Source organism: Gracilinanus agilis, chromosome 3 (assembly GCF_016433145.1).
Source record: "Gracilinanus agilis isolate LMUSP501 chromosome 3, AgileGrace, whole genome shotgun sequence".
NCBI classification, from domain to species: domain Eukaryota; kingdom Metazoa; phylum Chordata; class Mammalia; order Didelphimorphia; family Didelphidae; genus Gracilinanus; species Gracilinanus agilis.
This window is the reverse complement of record NC_058132.1, coordinates 193,424,436-193,442,158: the sequence shown is the minus strand read 5'-3', so window position 1 is coordinate 193,442,158 and position 17,723 is coordinate 193,424,436. Positions and strand designations below refer to the sequence as shown.

General features: G+C 37.2%; 1 protein-coding gene across 2 annotated transcripts in view; it reads left to right on the top strand.

The window, feature by feature from the left end:
• Positions 1–16,824, top strand: part of ALG9 (ALG9 alpha-1,2-mannosyltransferase) — a 118,929-nt gene extending 102,105 nt beyond the window's left edge. For both annotated transcript variants that reach the window (XM_044669371.1, XM_044669370.1), the window contains one exon: positions 16,590–16,824. In XM_044669371.1, the coding sequence (XP_044525306.1) occupies positions 16,590–16,713 (124 nt within the window). In that variant the 3' untranslated portion in view covers positions 16,714–16,824. The remainder of the gene's footprint in view (positions 1–16,589) is intronic.
• Positions 16,825–17,723: the final 899 nt, after the last annotated feature.

Here is a 17,723-nt window from a genome sequence, read left to right as displayed (position 1 = left end):
GGGTAGCTTGGGACTCCCTACAATAATAAGAGAAAAGCATTGCTTGGAGCCCTGGCCACAGTAGATGAGGGATCCTGAGCTGCATCCAAGAAATCCTGGCCCAACTGAGTACACTGGCAGCCTTGTTCTGAACTACAATAGGAGAAAAGTTCCAACAACTCCTACAGAAGAAGGACCTGGTCTTGTATACTACAGTTAGGACAGGCATCATCTGCTCCCTCCACCCCCATTAAGGAGTGCAGTAGAGCTTTATCCATTATCCCACTCCTCTGCCAACCTAGACATTCAGACTGCTAAAATGAGCAAGTCAAGAAAAATACTAAATACTGTCAGGAAAAACACCTTGCCTCAAGTGACTCCATGATAAAAACCCCAAGGAAAAGAGCAGTTTCACAAGTTCAAGTAGAACCCCAGAGAAAAAAAATGTCCTAACCACAAATAAAGAGTACCTAGAAGAAAAGAATGGCAAGGAGAATTGATACCTTAGATAGTAAAAACAAAACCAAAAGATTGAAAATAAAAAGTAAAACAGAAGAAAAGATAACAAATTAGTAATATAAACAACCTTACCTTGAAAACAGATCAGGGAGAGATAATCTAAGAATGGTTGAATCATATTAAAATAAAAACCAATTAAAAGCCTGAATACCATATTTCTTTAAATTACAAATAAAAACTGCCCCAAAGTGTTAGCCATAGCTGCCTCTTGAAGTCAGGAGGGCCTGAGTTCAAATCCAGTTTCAGTCACTTACCTGGACAAGTCACTTCACTGCTATCTGACTCTCCTCATCTGTAAAATGAGGATAATAATAGAACTTACTTTATAATTCCCAGGGTTGTTATAAAGATAAAAAGAGATAATACTTATAAAGCACTTTGCAAATCTTAAAGCATTATATAAATACACATTGTTACTTAAAAAATTTGTAGTGTCCTCCAAACCCCTAAATAGAGCCACCTAAAATTAATTGAAATAATATATTCATCGGAGTTGCAGATTTATTTTTTAAGTTCACATAAGTAATTAGCATTCCTGTATAATACTAACAAAACTTAGTAAGAAGAGCTAGAAAAACATTCAAGAATTATATAAATCTCTCCATAAAAATTTGTTTGCAAAAGGATAGACCTAAATAATTAGAGAAATATCAATTGCTCATGAGCAGGTCTAGACAGTACAATAAATGTTAATCATAATTAAATTAATGTATGCATGTATTAATTCCCACACCAAAATGCCTAAGGATTATTCTATAGGATTGGAAAAATTAGTGGCATAATGCATTTGGATGAACAAAAGGTTAAGAATTTCAAAGGTAATGATGAAAAAGTGAGAGAAAAGGGTACCTATCAGTAGAAAATCTCAAATTATACTACAAAGAGTAATCATGAAGATGATTTGAAAGTGGTTAAAAAAAGAGAAGATAGTTAATATAACAAATTAGGTACATGAAATACTATACTGTTTGATAATCCCAAAGATATCAGTTACTGGGGAAAGACTCAATTTTTGACAAAAAATTTGGAAAACTGGAAAGCTGTTTGGCAAAAATTCAGTAGAGTCCAACATCTCATACCACATGTTATTAAGATAAACTCCAAAAGGAATCAAAACTTAGAAGTTAAAGATGACATCATAAGCAAATTAAAGGAGCAAAGAAGAAATTACCTTTCAGATCTATTAGGAAGTGAAAAGTTCAAGACAAAAAAGGAATAGAAAGGATTATGAACAATTTTGGTTATATAATTTTAAAGTTTTTACAGAAACCCATTTAGTGTACTTAAAATTAAAAGGGAAATAAAATAATTGGGAAGACTCTTTAAAGTAAGCTTCTTAAAGGTATCAAATCCAAGATATGTAAGGAACTGATTCACATTTATAAGAGTAAGAGCCATTCCCCAAGAGATAGGTGAAAGGATATGAACTGGCAGATCTCAAAGGAAAGAATCTGAGTAAATCAAGAAGCATATGAAAAATTGCCCTAAATCAGTAATAGAGAAATACAAATAAAAACAACTCTGTGATTCTGCCCCATATTCATCCTTTAAACCTCACTTTGAACTAATGGAGAGTGATGTGAGTGGAACTAAGAATCAATCAATTTATACTATTAACAGTATTATAAAAATGAAGTTTTTTTTCAAAAATTAAAAATTCAGAAATTTGAAATATTCATTGCAATGATCAACTGTAGTTCCAAAGAGTCAGTGATTTAGAATACTGCTCACCTGCAGCAGAGAAGTGATGGATTAGATTTGCAAAATAAGATATATAATACAGTAATATCTCGGTTTTCATTGACATCAGTTATCGTCGATTTCAGTTTTTGTTGATTTTTTTCCACGAAAAATTTGTCTCAGTTTTTGTCAGTTGCCTCAGATTTCATTGGTGTGCCCACTTGACCTTGATGCTAATTTTGCAAGAGAAAAAAAAAAAGGGCGACCCATGCATTCTCCTGCTCCATGTGAGCAAAACATGTATTAAAAAGCAGATAAATCCATTTACCCATACAGATAGCAAATGAAAATCAGATAAAGCATACAGAGAATATATACCTGACTAGACAAAATGATCACTAAGGTCCTTATGGAGGGGGATTCCTCTTCCAAACAATAACCTCTTTCTCCCCTCCTTGCTGTCTTCCATATACCAAGAAGAGTCTTCAGAAAGGTAAATGCCATGTTAAATGTTCATTTATTCTTTACATTAGTCTTTTATATTCATTTCATATTAATTTCTTATTGTTTTTAGTATTAAATACTATATTCTCTATATGTTTTTTGGTATGTATTTTGGAGTGTCTAGAATAAATTAATTGGATTTACATTGATTTATATGGAAATAATTGTCTCTGTTTTCATTGGTTTCGGATTTCACCAATTGTTTTCAGACGGATTATCTATGAAAACCAAGGTATTACTGTATTTTGGACATAGCCATTTGATGGTTTGTTTTGCTTGACAATGTATGTTTATTGCAGAGTTTTTTCTCTCTCTCTTTCCTCTGTGGGGGAGGAGGAAGGTTGGAGGGAAAGAAGGTAGGTGTTTGTTAATTGAGAGGAAATTTTAAGTTTTAAAATGTATGTTAAAAACCCCAGAATAAGAGAAGGGGTTGGGATGGAGAAGATGACTGTGAGCCAAGCACTAAACTCATTGAAAAAGAAAAGAGGATGTCCTTGAGAAGAGGAGTAGAGAATTTTTACAAGAATCTGAATTAGGTGGTAAATTTTCAAGAGACAGAAAGACACACACACACACACACACACACACACACACCTCTCATTAGTATGCAATGTTAGAAAGAGGAGCCATGTTTCAGAATGAGCCAAAAGAAGATGAAGGATTGAAAAAGAAAGTTTATAGTCCAACTATCAATAATATGGAATTAGGTCTTGATCAATGATACATGTAAAACCCAGTGGAATTGCGCGTCGGCTAAGGGGGGTTAGGGGGGTTTGGGGGAGAAGGAAAGAACACGAAATATGTAACTATAGGGAAATATTCAAAATAAAAATTTAAAAATTAAAAAAAATTAACTTAAAAGGATTAAATAAAAAAATAAATCTCTTAAAAAATGCATTTGTAAATCACTAGACTGTGTTCATTGGCCATTAGAGTAAATATTTTACATTATTCTAATTTTGGCTTACTTTGATTTGTGCTTAATTTTTATTTAAAAAAAACATAGATTTGGAAAAAAAGAAAGAGTTTAAAAATAAGAACAAGGTACCTGAAATTTTAGTGAAAGTGAAACAGAAGCAAGAATAATGATACTGTGGGGGAGATAGGATGTGAAGTTGAGATCAAAGGAGGGAATTCCAGAGCACAGGATCTTGTTAGTAGAATAGTTTTGAATGATGATATGGTTTGAGGTTTAACTACCCTCATGTGTTGCCAAAGAAGAGTGAAGAGAATAGTAATGAGTTGAGGAGGTTGATGAACTGTGAATTCAGGGTATTAGAAGTATTATCAATGCCCTTTTAAAGTGACCAGAACCAATAAAGGAGCTACCTAGCATGCTGAAGTATTCTTAAAATTCTTAAATTCTTAGTATTTTTTTCATCTTTTTTCATTTTTTAAAACATTTATTAATATTCGTTTTTAACATGGTTACATGATTCATGCTCCTCCTTTCCCCTTCACCCCCCACCCATGGCCGACGCACATTTCCACTGGTTTTATCATGTGTCCTTGATCAAGACCTATTTCCAAATGGTTGTTAGTTGCATTGGTGTGGTGGTTTCGAGTCCACATCCTCAATCATGTCCACCCTGACCCATGTGTTCAAGCAGTTGTTTTTCTTATATGTTTCCTCTCCTGCAGTCCTTCCTCTGAATGTGGGTAGCGTCTTTACCATAAATCCCTCAGAGCTGTCCTGTGTCATTGCAGTGCTGCTGGTACAGGAGCCCATTACATTCGATTTTACCACAGTATCTCAGTCTCTGTGTACAATGTTCTTCTGGCTCTGCTCCTTTCACTCTGCATCAGTTCCTGGAGGTCATTCCAGTTCGCCTGGAACTCCTCCAGTTTATTATTCCTTTTAGCACAATAGTATTCCATCACCAGCATATACCACAATTTGTTCAGCCATTCCCCAATTGAAAGGCATACTCTCCTTTTCCAGTTTTTTGCTACCACAAAAAGCGCAGCTATAAATATTTTCATACAAGTCTGTTTATTTATGATCTCTTTGGGGTACAAACCCAGCAATGGTATGGCTGGATCAAAGGGCAGGCATTCTTTTATAGCCCTTTGAGCATAATTCCAAATTTCTAGCCAGAATGGTTGGATCAGTTCACAACTCCACCAGCAATGCATTAATGTCCCAATTTTGCCACATCCCCTCCAGCATTCATCACTCTCCCCTTCTTTCATTTTAGCCAATCTGCTAGGTGTGAGGTGATACCTCAGAGTTGTTTTGATTTGCATTTCTCTAATTATTAGAGATTTAGAACACTTTCTCATGTGCTTATTGATACTTTTGATTTCTTTACCTGAAAATTGGCTATTCATGTCTCTTGCCCATTTATGAATTGGGGAATGGCTTAATTTTTTTACAATTGATTTAACTCCTTATATAGTTGAGTAATTAGACCCCTGTCAGTTTTTCGTTATAAAGATTTTTTCCCAATTTGTTGTTTCCCTTCTGATTTTGACTACATTGTTTTTGTTTGTACAAAAGCTTTTTAGTTTAATATAATCAAAACCATTTAATTTACTTTTTGTAATTTTCTCTAACTCTTGCTTGGTTTTAAAATCTTTCCTTTCCCAGAGATCTGACAGGTATACTATTCTGTGTTCACTTAACTTATTTATAGTTTCCCTCTTTATATTCAAGTCATTCACCCATTCTGAATTTATCTTGGTGTAGGGTGTGAGATGTTGATCTAGACCTAATCTCTCCCATATTGTTTTCCAAATTTCCCAACAGTTTTTGTCAAATAGTGGATTCATGTCCCAAAAGTTGGGCTCTTTGGGTTTATCATACACTGTCTTGCTGATGTCATTTACCCTAAGTCTATTCCACTGATCCTCCCTTCTGTCTCTTAACCAGTACCATATTGTTTTGATGAAAGCTGCTTTATAGTATAGTTTAATATCTGGTACTGCTAGGCCCCCTTCCTTCACATTTTTTTCATTATTTCCCTTGATATTCTTGATCTTTTGTTATTCCAAATGAAATTTGTTATATATTTTTTTCTAAGTCAGTAAAGAAGTTTTTTGGTAGTTTGATAGGTATGGTGCTAAATAGGTAAATTAATTTGGGTAGAATGGTCATTTTTATTATGTTAGCTCATCCTACCCATGAGTAATCAATGGCTTTCCAATTGTTGAGGTCCAGTTTTATTTGTTTGGAGAGTGTTTTGTAGTTGTTTTCATATAATTGCTGTGTTTGTTTTGGTAGATAGATTCCCAAGTATTTTATATTGTCTAGGGTGATTTTAAATGGTGTTTCTCTTTCTACCTCTTGCTGCTCTAATGTGTTGGAAATGTATAGAAATGCTGATGATTTATGTGCATTTATTTTGTATCTTGCAACTTTGCTAAAGTTGTTGATTATTTCTACAAGCTTCTTAGTTGATTCTCTAGGATTTTTTAAGTATACCATCATATCATCTGCAAAGCGTGATAGCTTAGTCTCCTCATTGCCTATTTTGATACCTTCAATTTCTTTTTCTTCTCTAATTGCTACTGCTAGTGTTTCTAGTACTATGTTGAATAATAGAGGTGATAATGGGCATCCTTGTTTTACTCCTGATCTTATTGGGAAGGCTTCTAATTTATCCCCATTGCATATGATGCTTGTTGACAGTTTTAGGTATATATTGTTTATTATTTTTAGGAAAAGTCCTTCTATTCCTATACTTTTCAGTGTTTTCAATAGGAATGGATGCTGTATTTGTCAAAGGCTTTTTCAGCATCTATTGAGATAATCATGTGATTTTTGTTTGTTAGACTGTTGGTATGGTCAATTATGTGGATGGTTTTCCTAATGTTGAACCATCCTTGCATTCCTGGTATAAATCCCACCTGATCATGGTGGATGATCTTTTTAATTACTTGCTGGAGTCTCTTTGCTAGTATTCTATTTAAGATTTTTGCATCTATGTTCCAGTCTCTGGCTAAGTGCTACTTGCTATTCTTGCTTAAAGAACCCAGTTATGCTAAAGAACCCAGTGTGAGAGCCAGAGGGTACAGGTGACAGAGATTGCAGTTGCCTATTGAAAAGCAAGAATGGTGAGTCCAGTGAGTCAACTTGTCCAGCAGAGATGCCATGATCTATAAAAAAAGCTCAGTGGCTGAGCATCTTATCCAGCCTGGTCTTGCATTGAATCAACCTATAGCTGAGCTTTACTCTATAAGGAGTCAGGGCAGCTAGGTGGTACAGTGGGTAGAGTGTTAGACCTGGAGTCAGGAAGATTTGAGAACCCATAGTTCTTTCTCTCAACGTGGTTAGCATTCTTTCCTATAAGTCCTTCAGGAGTATCCTGGCTTTGTTGCATTGCTACTAGCAGCAAAGTCCATTACATTGGATTTTTCCAGTGTTTTACTTTCTATGTGCAATGTTCTCCTGGTTCTACTCATTTCACTCTGCATCAGTTCCTTGAGATAACTGATGGATTTCTATAAGAACTGGAAAATAAGCAGAACCAGGAAAACATTATACACAGAGACTATAACACTGTGGGGCAATCAAATGTGATTGACTTTGCTACTAAAAGCAATGCTATGATCCGGGACATTCTGTGGGACTTATGAGAAAGAATGCTATCCACATTTAGAGAAAGAACTGTGAGAATAGAAATCCAGGAGAAAATGTGATTTATTACTTGTTTATATGGGTATGTGATTTAGGGTTTTGGTTTTAAAGGATTGTTCTTTTACAAAAATGAATAATTATGGAAATGGGTTTGAGTGATAACACATATACATACATACATACATACATACATACACATATATATATTCCACTGGAATTGCTTATCAACTCCGGGATGGGGCAGGGATGAGGAGAGAGAGAAAATATGAATCATGTAACCATGGAAAAATTTTTAAATAAAAACAATTAAATTAAAAAATAAAAATAAAGTATATTAAAAAAACACAAATCTATAACCAGTGGAAATGTGTGTTGGATATGGGGGTGTGTGAAGGGGAAAGTAAAAGCAAGAATCATGTAACCATGGAAAAAAAATAAAATATTTAAATCTAAAAAAAAAAAAACTTCCAAGAAAATGAGAAATGGTCTCAGGCTCTGGAAGAGTTCAAAAAGAATTTCAAAAATCAAATAAGAAAGGCAAAGGAAAATGGAGAAAAGAACTAAAAGGAATAAAAGAAGAAAGTAACACTTTAAAAAGCAGAATTGGTCAGATGTAAAAATAGGTTCAAAAGTTCACAGAAGAAGATGATTTTTTTTAAATTTAGAATGGGAAAATAGAAGCTAATGAATTTTTAAGACCAAGAAAAAATGAAACAAAATTTAAAAAAAATTAAAAACAGGAAAAATATGGAATATCTCATTGGAAACACAACTGACTTGGAAAATTCATCCAAGAGAAACAATGTAAGAATTATTCAACTAGTTGAAAGCCACAAACCAGAAAAAAATAACTTAGACATCATATTAAAAGAAGTTAATAAAGAAAGCTGCCATGATATTCTTGAAAAAGACAGTAAAATAGAGATTGAAAGAATCCAATGATTACTTCCTGAAATAAAGCCCCAAATGACAATGCTGAGGAATATTATAGCTAAATCCAGAGCTCCCAGGCCAAGAAGAAAATGCTATAAGCAACTACGAAGAAACAATACATCTATTAGTCATAGTCAGGATTACACAGGATCTAGCAGCTTCTACATTAAAGTATTGGAAAACTTGGAATATGATATTCCAGAAGGAAAAGGAACTAGGTTACAACTAAAAATCACATACCCAGCAAAACTGAGTATATTCCTTCAGAGCAAAAAAGTGGTCATTTAATAAAAGTAGAATATTCCTAAGCATTCATGATGAAAAGACTGGACAAAAATTTGATCTTCAAATACAAGACTTGAGAGAAGCATGAAAAGTTGAAGAATAAAAATTTAAGTAATTAAAAAAAAAAACAAATCAAATACTGCCATATGACACTTGCCAATTGTGTGAGCCTGGGCAATCAGTTAACTCCTGTCTTCTTCAGTTCTCTCATCTGTAAAATGAGGATAATAATAGCACCTATTTTCAAAGGTGGTTGTGAGGATAAAGTGAGATATTTATAAAGCACCTTACAAATCTTAAAGTACTATATACCTGATACCTTTTATCATTATCATCCTCACCCTATCATGGCAGTGGAGTCACTTCTCCATCACTTATACTAATACCCTGCCATATCCTATCTTGTCACGAACTTCACAAACCCTTTTCTAATAAAAAGCTTACATTACAGCCTTGCTATTTCAGAATTGAATCATTTTGGGTACATGAGCTCCCTAAATACATACCTCATGGCTTTGGGGAAAGGACTTTGTAATTACTATTCTTGCTATGCTATTCGAGTGAATGTCTACCTAGAACTAAATCTACTGGCCGATTGTTAATGAGAAACAAAGCAGTGGGTGTACTTGTGAGCTGGAATGTCAGGCATAGCCACTCTGGAAGCCAAAGGAGTTCCCAACCTGCCAAGGCCAGTTTGAGTTGGAAGGGCTAGCCCAAAGTGGGCTACATTAGTATAAGACTGATGTAGTGGAGAGGGACAGCTGGATTTATAGTCAGAATCTCAGTAGAATTCTGGTTCTACTGTTTACTACCACTGTGACCTTGATTCAGTCACTTACTCTGTCTCAGACTCCATTTTTGCATCAGTAAAACAGGAGGATTGTACTTATTTCTGAGGTGCTGTTCCAACTCTATCTATAATTTTATGATTCTGTGAAGTAATGTAGGGGAAAATTAGAAATAAACCAAATTCGTCAAGTTGAGTGTTCAAGAAGACATAAAAAGGTTGAGAAGTCATTGGGTAGATTCCATGTGTGCATAAGAAAGACCCATTCTTGAATGCCACATGGAGCATTCTGAATGAAGTGTAGCTTGTGGACAATGTGAGATTTGTGATGGCTAGGGATGAGGTATGGAGAAGACATTAGAACCTAAGTGCTGAAGTTATGGAGAAAGGTGGCAAGATGTCCTAGAAGTTGTCAGTGATAAAAGTCAGTAGATCCTCTCCTACCTCTGCTTCCCTTTCTCCTGGCTTCACCACTGTAGTTCAGCTGCCTTCTCACTCTGGGTTATCTCTCTGGACCTTTTCTCCCATTTATTAGTTACTCCTGGAACTTCCATTTTGGAAAAGGCCCCAGGGCAGCATCTTTATTTCTTTATTACAGTGCCTTCCTTCTCTTTTAGGTATTATCTCTCCCCTCCCCATCCCCTACTAAAATGTAAAGGGAAGGGGAACAAGCATTTATTAACTACCAACTTATTTTGTGCCAGGCACTATGCTAAGCACTTTATAAGAATTTTCTCATTTGATCCTCACAATAACTCTGAGAGGTATTTTTTACAGTTGAAAATTGAGGTAGATCAAGGTTAAGTAGTTTGCATAGGGTCACACAGCTAGTGAGTATCTGAGACTAAATTTGATCTCAGATATTATTAACTCCATGTCTAGCACTCTTTCCACTGTGCCATCCAGTTCCTTAAGAGCACTTTTTCTGAATAATAATCATTTTTGATCAGACTCAACTCTTTTTGAGATTCCTGAGTTTATTGGCAAGGGATTTTGGATTAAGCTGTAGCATGAGACTTGAATGAGAATATGGACCATTTTTTCTGAACTAAGGAGTACTCTTAAAGCTGTTTTGTGCTTAGGTTTGTGAATTGTGTGGCATGGGCATACTGCCCTCAGAAAGCCACATTAGTAAAAGTAGTGTGAGGAAAACTGGCAGTGGTTTCAGATTATAGGCTCACAGAGGATATTAAATGTTAGAAGAATAAATTAAAATTAAAAAATAATAAAAGGAGCTCTTCTCTAAATGTGTTAGATTCATTTCCTTTTATAAAGTAGAAAATGGACCCACCAGGTCCATTCATGCCTGCTAGAGACATCAGGGACTGGCAGCCAGTCTTCCATTGACGTCAGCAAGAGCAGATTTAAATCTCCACAGCAGAATGCTCCCCAGCCCTGATAAATGGGTCAGGTAATTGAATTAGAAAACATTCTGAGCCATCAGCTAATTATGCTGTTTAGGCAACTGTTTTGTCCAAGTCTGTTTCATCTTCCATCCATCTACTGCATGAGTGACTCTCTCACTGGGAGGGTCTGAGCCTCAGCTCTCATGAGAGGGGGCTCTATTTCAGATCTCCTTAGGCTGGGCTGCCTGTGGTCCCACATGGTTTGACCTTTATGTTGTAGGATTCTTAATTGATTTTATTATTTTTATAGTGCATTTGTTTTGTTCTTTTGGTAAATGGAGACCTATGCATATGACCTTGTGTATGTGTGCATATATAATAAACTTGCCATTCCAGCCGCCAAACCCTTATCTCCCTCCCAAAGGCAAATAACACATGTGATTCCTTCTACCACTCTCCAGATACTCAAAATTCCTGGCCTTACTTAGCATATCAAAGCTATTGGTGACAAAGAAAGAAATCCAAGATGGCTGTTGCAATGTTAGAAATGAATTCTAATCAATTTATTCTTTATCAAAAAAAGAAAACAAAACGCCTAACAAAGAATCCTATTCCAGCCCAGAGGTGGGAATAGAGCTAAGCATACTCAGCATTCTCCTCCCCACCACTTCATCTTCTGGTAAAACTTGGTGATTTCATGTGCTAAAGTTAAAAGATATAGGCTTACTCTGGGGTCACAAGTAGAATTTGCAAGAGAAAAGCAAAGTGCCATTCAGATCTGAGCTCAGAGGACAAATAGACCTATTTTGGGCTCATCCTTGAATTTCCCCCCATTTTTTTCATATAACTTTTATGTTTGGATCTTAGATGTTTCTTTTTCCTTTCCTTATTGATCACAATACTAGAGACGAACTCGAACTCGTTTTTGAGATTGGTGGAGGAGGAGTTAATAGTGAAGATGAGTTTCTTCCTTGACTGAGTCAGTCCAAATGAGAAAGACTTGATCTTCTCTCTGGTAGGGGTTACAGACATGTCTGAGTCAAATCCAAAAACTATCCTACCTGGGATAGCTTCTCAGCCAAAGTTACACACTCAGAAGGATGAAGAAGCATTTGCATAGCCACTTGTCATTTATTGCTGAGTACAAAAAGATGTCTTACTCTTGTTGCTTAAATTATTCTAGAATGGAAGTAGAATGTCCATCTTTCTTATTGTTAGTGTGGTCTGTTTAAGACATGTAGTGTCCCTTCCCTTCAAGGTTTTGGCTTTTCATCAGGGAAAGGTGGTATTGAGAGTAGTTTTTATTTTGCCCATAGAATAAAGTCTGAATTACTGAGTCCCAACATTCAAGGCCTTCCACAGTTTAGCCCTACTTTCTTTCAGTCCAGGTATTTTTTTAAATAATTTTTTTTTCATCTAGCAAGCACTAAATTTTTCTACCTTCCACCTCCTCCCCCCACCCACTGGAAAAAAAAACACCATTTCGTCATATAAACATAGTCAAGCAAAACAAATTCCTACATTGACCAATCTACGTATTTGTCCATCATGTTTTATAATAACCTATAATATGCAAGATTTTCTAAGGGTATAGGATTTTTTTCATCTAGGAGTTCCCTTTATTAGTGAAATCACAGGTCCAGGACCTATTCCTATATTTGTGTATAAGGCCCTATGCTAGGCTCTAGCAATAGAGACAAAATGAAAAACAGTCCCTGCCCAACAGGGACTTAAGTTCTATTTCTCCAACCTTGTTGCCTATAACTACTCTATGGGAACTTTCCACTCAAACTGGTATATTCATTATTGCCCAAACACTTCATATACATATCTTGCCTCATACTTTTGGTCATGCTTTCTTCCCACTTGGAATGTCCCTTTCCCCACTTCTACATTCCAGCTCACTTTCCACTTCCTCCTCTGGGAAGCTTTTCTTGACCATTTGAAGGTCTTGGTCATCATTTTTTTGAAGTCTGTAATACCCATTCAATTCTTGGTTGGCAGCTGCCACCTTGTATTTTTTTCTGTACATGTCTAGGCCTCTCAAATGGATTATTATTTGGGGCAGAGTCCATGGGATCTAGCTGGTAGTGGCCCTGCAAAAGACTATCTAGTTCAACTTTATCATTTTGCTGGTAAAAAAACCAACAAATTTCTCAAGATTAGGTGAGTTATTCATGGTCACACAAATAATAAGTGGTACCACCAAAATCTGGTTGCCAGATGCTTCAACTTATGTCTTCCATAACTCTTTGTATCCTTAGGACCTCAAAAAGTGACCTACACCTAATAAATATTTAATAAATATTTGTTCATGATCTTACATCCCATAGATGACCCAGTAGAATCTTTTGAAATTTTGAAAAATTTTGATCCTTTCAAATCTGATCTCTTCCTATTCTGGTAAGTTGATCAGGACAAGGTACTGATTATATTTTGTACTGATTCGTGTTTTGTTGAGTATGACATTTCAATGAAATGCCCGGTTTTAGTCATGTGTGCTATACTTGGGCTTTTAGGTATTTACACTGGCTTACTGCCTTTCATTCTGACCTTCCCCTAAGCCACGTTGCACAGATAGAACAGATAATTTCTTGACAAACAAAAGTACTTCCTCCTCTTGATGTTCTTGGTTTTGATCTCCCAAGCTTAAAGCCCATCTTTATAAGAGCCCGACCTTTCCTTGTCTTTCTCTCTTCAGAGCCAGTGTTCTCTGTTCAAACCTCTAAGCTGCAGATTGTTGAAGGGCAGTCCTGATTGAATATAGAGTGCTGCCAGCTCTCAAATTGGGAAGTGTGTGGGCCAAACCTGATAGCATTGTGTTTGGGTATTGCAGTAATTTGCCAGACTTGGGGTTATGATGCCAATGCAAATACCACACTAACATTTATAGTTTGGAATTTGAAGAAAGGATAGGCAGTAGAACATCCCTCATCCAGCTCATTCAGTGTAGCAGAGAAAAGATTGTTCTCTAATTTGGTTTTTCTCAGAAAGTATTGCTATAGGAAACAGTGGCTAATGTAGAAGCTAGTATAGTATTATTTCTTTTTACTTATTAATAGAAGTTATCCCCTTAGTGTTGTATAATTTTTTTCTAACTACAGGTACGCAAATGATAAGCAAAATGTCCAAGCCATAAAGAAGAGGTTTATTATGGGAGGGCCGATTCCACAACAAAGCTGGACCCCTGATCATGATCAGAGGACCCCTAGCACTATGAGAGACTTTCCTTTTTACCCCAAAGAATTAGATAACTTTTATATCGGTACAAAAATAATGCAAAATAGTCATACCCAGAAGCAATATTCATTAGTTAAGTCAGCTAGGAAGCACTCCTTATTTGGTGAAAGGAATCTTTTGACCATGACTTAAGAATCACTTGATGGAAATGGGGGAAGCAGTGATGCCTGGGCTAAGAGTGGATGGAGATGAGTGGTACCAGGTTCTGAACTAAAGGTCAGGTATCCTGATGTATAATGGATCACAATTTGCCTGATATAGCAACATTGAAGGGTGGGGCTGCCACTAAAGCCTTGCAAAAGCAGTTATTTAATTCAAAACTTTAGTACTTATACCAGAATATCTACAAAAGCCTGCTAAAATCATTACTTATGCTAACTATCTTAGAATTACAATTATTATTATCTCAACACTACTGATAATATTAAAATCTATCTTCATATAACGGGCTAGGGGGATTTTTCTCTCACATTAGCATGTTCCCATTCTTTAGAAATTCATCAGAAATTGAGATTGCAGGTTTTCTTCATGTTTCAGGAATTCAATTTAGCTTAAGTTTTATTATGTTTGAGACCATGTCTCCCTAGCTTACCCAGGCTAGAAATGCAGGAGACACTCATGGACCCATATCAGCATGGGAACCTGCTCCATTTCCAATCTGGGACGGTTAGCCACACTTAGGGACTCACATTTTGCTGGATTTACTTCAGACATCCCATAGGCTTAACACATTATAACCAGAACTCCTGTGCTCAAGCAGTCCATCAGACTCAGCCTTCCCATTTTGCCCAACCAATTTAGCTCAATTAAAGTAATTATTAAGTATCTTCTATGTGCAAGGTGAGAGGCATTGTAGTATAGTGAATAAAGGACTAACCTTGAAGTCATAAAGACCTACATTCAATTCCTAACTGGCACACTATCTGCATGACTTTGGGCAAGTCACTTAACTTCTCAGGACACTAGGGGGCCAGTGTCTGTGGGATCCACTTCTCATCTTCTGAAGCTTAAGTTCTCATCTTATGAAGGTTAAATTCTCATCTAAGGGTGTGAAATTTCTAAAATTCATCTTCTGGAGAGGTGAATACTCATCCTGGCTGATTGAGTTCCTGAGGGTGTGAATTCACTAAGTGGTTTGCGAGCTCCTCCACCTAGTTCAAGCTTCTGTTGATTCAATCAAAAGGTGAAAGGTGGACAAAGGAGATAATCCTGTCTTCACAATCTAGTGAGGTATTTAAGTTCCTGTTAACTCAAGATAGACACTAGAGTAAAGAATTCTCTTTCAAGGAGCCCAAGCTAGAGACTCAGAAGAGCCCTTTGAAATTCACCACAAAGGTGTCCTTAATTCCTGAAGAAAGAAAGAGTGAGGATTGGGACACCTGTACTTTATTTTTGCCTTGACCATATAAATGAGGTTATGTATTAATCATTATGAACCTTTGCAACTCACTGATGACTTCTGGGGGATAACCTAGTACAAAATTAGTATAGATCCATCAGTGCAGTAGTTTTGAAAGAGATGATCATCTTTGATGGAGATTTGTTTTTTGGAATGGGTAGGTAAAGTGTCTGATCTTGATGAGGTAACAACACTATCTTGTTGAATAATGAATTTCTTTGATACAGCTCTAGGAATGCATTCTTGACCATAGTACTTCCTAGTATTTTCTTTCTTAAAAGCCCTAGCTAATTGTTTCTAGGATAAAATACAGACTCCTTTGTTGGCACTTAAGCTGTCCACAAGATGGCCCCAGCCTACTCTCCCAGACTCATTCCACATTACTTCTTTTCCTGAGTTCTGTGGTCTCATCAAACTCTCCTCCCTCTAACACTCCCCCTCCATTGTCACAAGCCGTGGCCTGGGCCAATGATGGCAAACCTATGGTATGGGTGCCAAAAAGGGCATGCAGAGCCCTCTGTGGGCATGTCTGCAGTCACCACCAGTTTGTTACTAGAAGCTGTTCCCTTCCCCCTCTCCATGCATTCCTCACTCTCTCACCCCTCTGCCCAACAGCCAATTGGAGCACTTCCTCCCTCCCTGTCTGGGGTAACTGGGTGTGGGGATATGGCACTAACATGCTATGTGAGGGGGAGGCGCAGATGGCAGCCTGTTGAGTCTATGGTGAAAGTGGTTCCCATGGTGGGGTTGGAGAGGAACTAGGTATGAGGAGAGCAGAGCTGGAGGGGAGGGGAGTGCTTGGGCCACTTTCCTTCCCCTCTCCACACGAGCCTCTCATCACCCACCCCTCTGCCCAGCAGTCCAATGGGAGCACTTCCTCCTTTCCCTCTCTGGGGCAAGGGGGTGGGGAGAACCTGGCACTTTGCCTCTGAAAGGTTCATCATCACTGACCTAGGCTGTTCCTCCTTTTTCACCTCTACCACTTAGACTACCCCCTCATTTCCTTTAGAATGCAGCAGGAGTGTCAGTTCCTCCACAAGGCCTTTCCTGATCCCTCTAGTCATTGGTACCTTCCCTCCCCTACATGGCCTTTTATTTTGTATTGTCTAGACTGGCATGGTTTCCCTCCAGACAGAATGAAAACTTCTTGGAGATAAGGGCTGTCTCATTTTTATCTTTGTATTCCCAGTGCCTGACACATAGTAGGTGCTTAATAACAGTTGATTGATTTCTTTCCCATAATCATCTTGAGCCCCATGGGAACATTTTTTTTCATCATTTTTGGTATATTGTTAAATAATTCAATTAACCCCTTTTTTTTCTTTGTTTATTTTTCAGGTCTTCAAGACTATTTCGAGCATTCTATGTTCCCTTCCTGTCAGAAAAGCATACAGTGTATGTGAATTATACCATCCTCAAACCCCGGAAAGGAAAACAAGCCAGGAAGAAGACTGGAGGTTAGGAGCACATGTGTGGTCCCAAAGAACCAGCCATTGCTGCTACCTAGTGGCTACATGGGCATGTCCTCCAATCATCACTTGTAACATTCACAATAAAGATTTTCCAACTTGAATACTGGAATCCAGGTGCCTCAGGCTATTCAAAGTTAATTAATTACATACTCTTGGTTCTTGCCTGTATCTCTCTGCTCTGCCTCTAGAGTTGTGTGAACTGGAGCAGCTTGGGCTTTGGCAGTAAAGACTTCTCCTATGATACCTGTAAATGTATTTTCTTCTGTTCAGTTATTTATTGGACTGAAAAAAGAACAGAGCTAATCATCAGGACGCCTTGAAATGCTGTGGACTGGTTGCTTCTAGTCAGCTGTTCTCCTCCACTCTAGTTGAGCACCAGAGAAACCCTCAGCCACTCTCCTGCCTCTGGGGCTTCTCCACCCATTGCTGCTCAGCATCTCCTGGCACTCCTCCTTGTGCTTATTCCCAGCAGTGGAATTTGAACCATCAGACATCGACTCACACATCTTTGCTCCCCCCAGCAAAACCAAACTTCTATTAAGTACTTTGCCAGACCAGGATTTCTATCCTGGAGATGTAGCTCAGGAAGGAGGCAAACTTTTGTGCAACTATGACCTGATTGTATTCTTTTGTAATTACCCATAATTTCCATTTTCTCATTTCTTTTTGGAAGTGTGAGTTTATAGAGTTTCTATAAGTCAAAGCAGTGTACATTCCCTTGAATGCTAAGAGAATGGGGAATATTTGGGGGAAAGTGCCTACTCTTAATTCTCTGGATGACATCATAATTTAAAGAAATATATTTTGTAGAATCCATAGCAAATTCTGAAAACAGTGATTGAGAGACAGTTTCTAACAGACTCTTAGAGGAAGAAAAAATAACTGAAATGAGTAAGTGGGGGTGAGGCAAGAGGTGGAGGGGACAGGTGAGTTTTCAGTGCATCTCTAGCAGTGCCATTGGAAGCAAAATCTTTGGTGATGTAGCAAAGACACTCGGAGA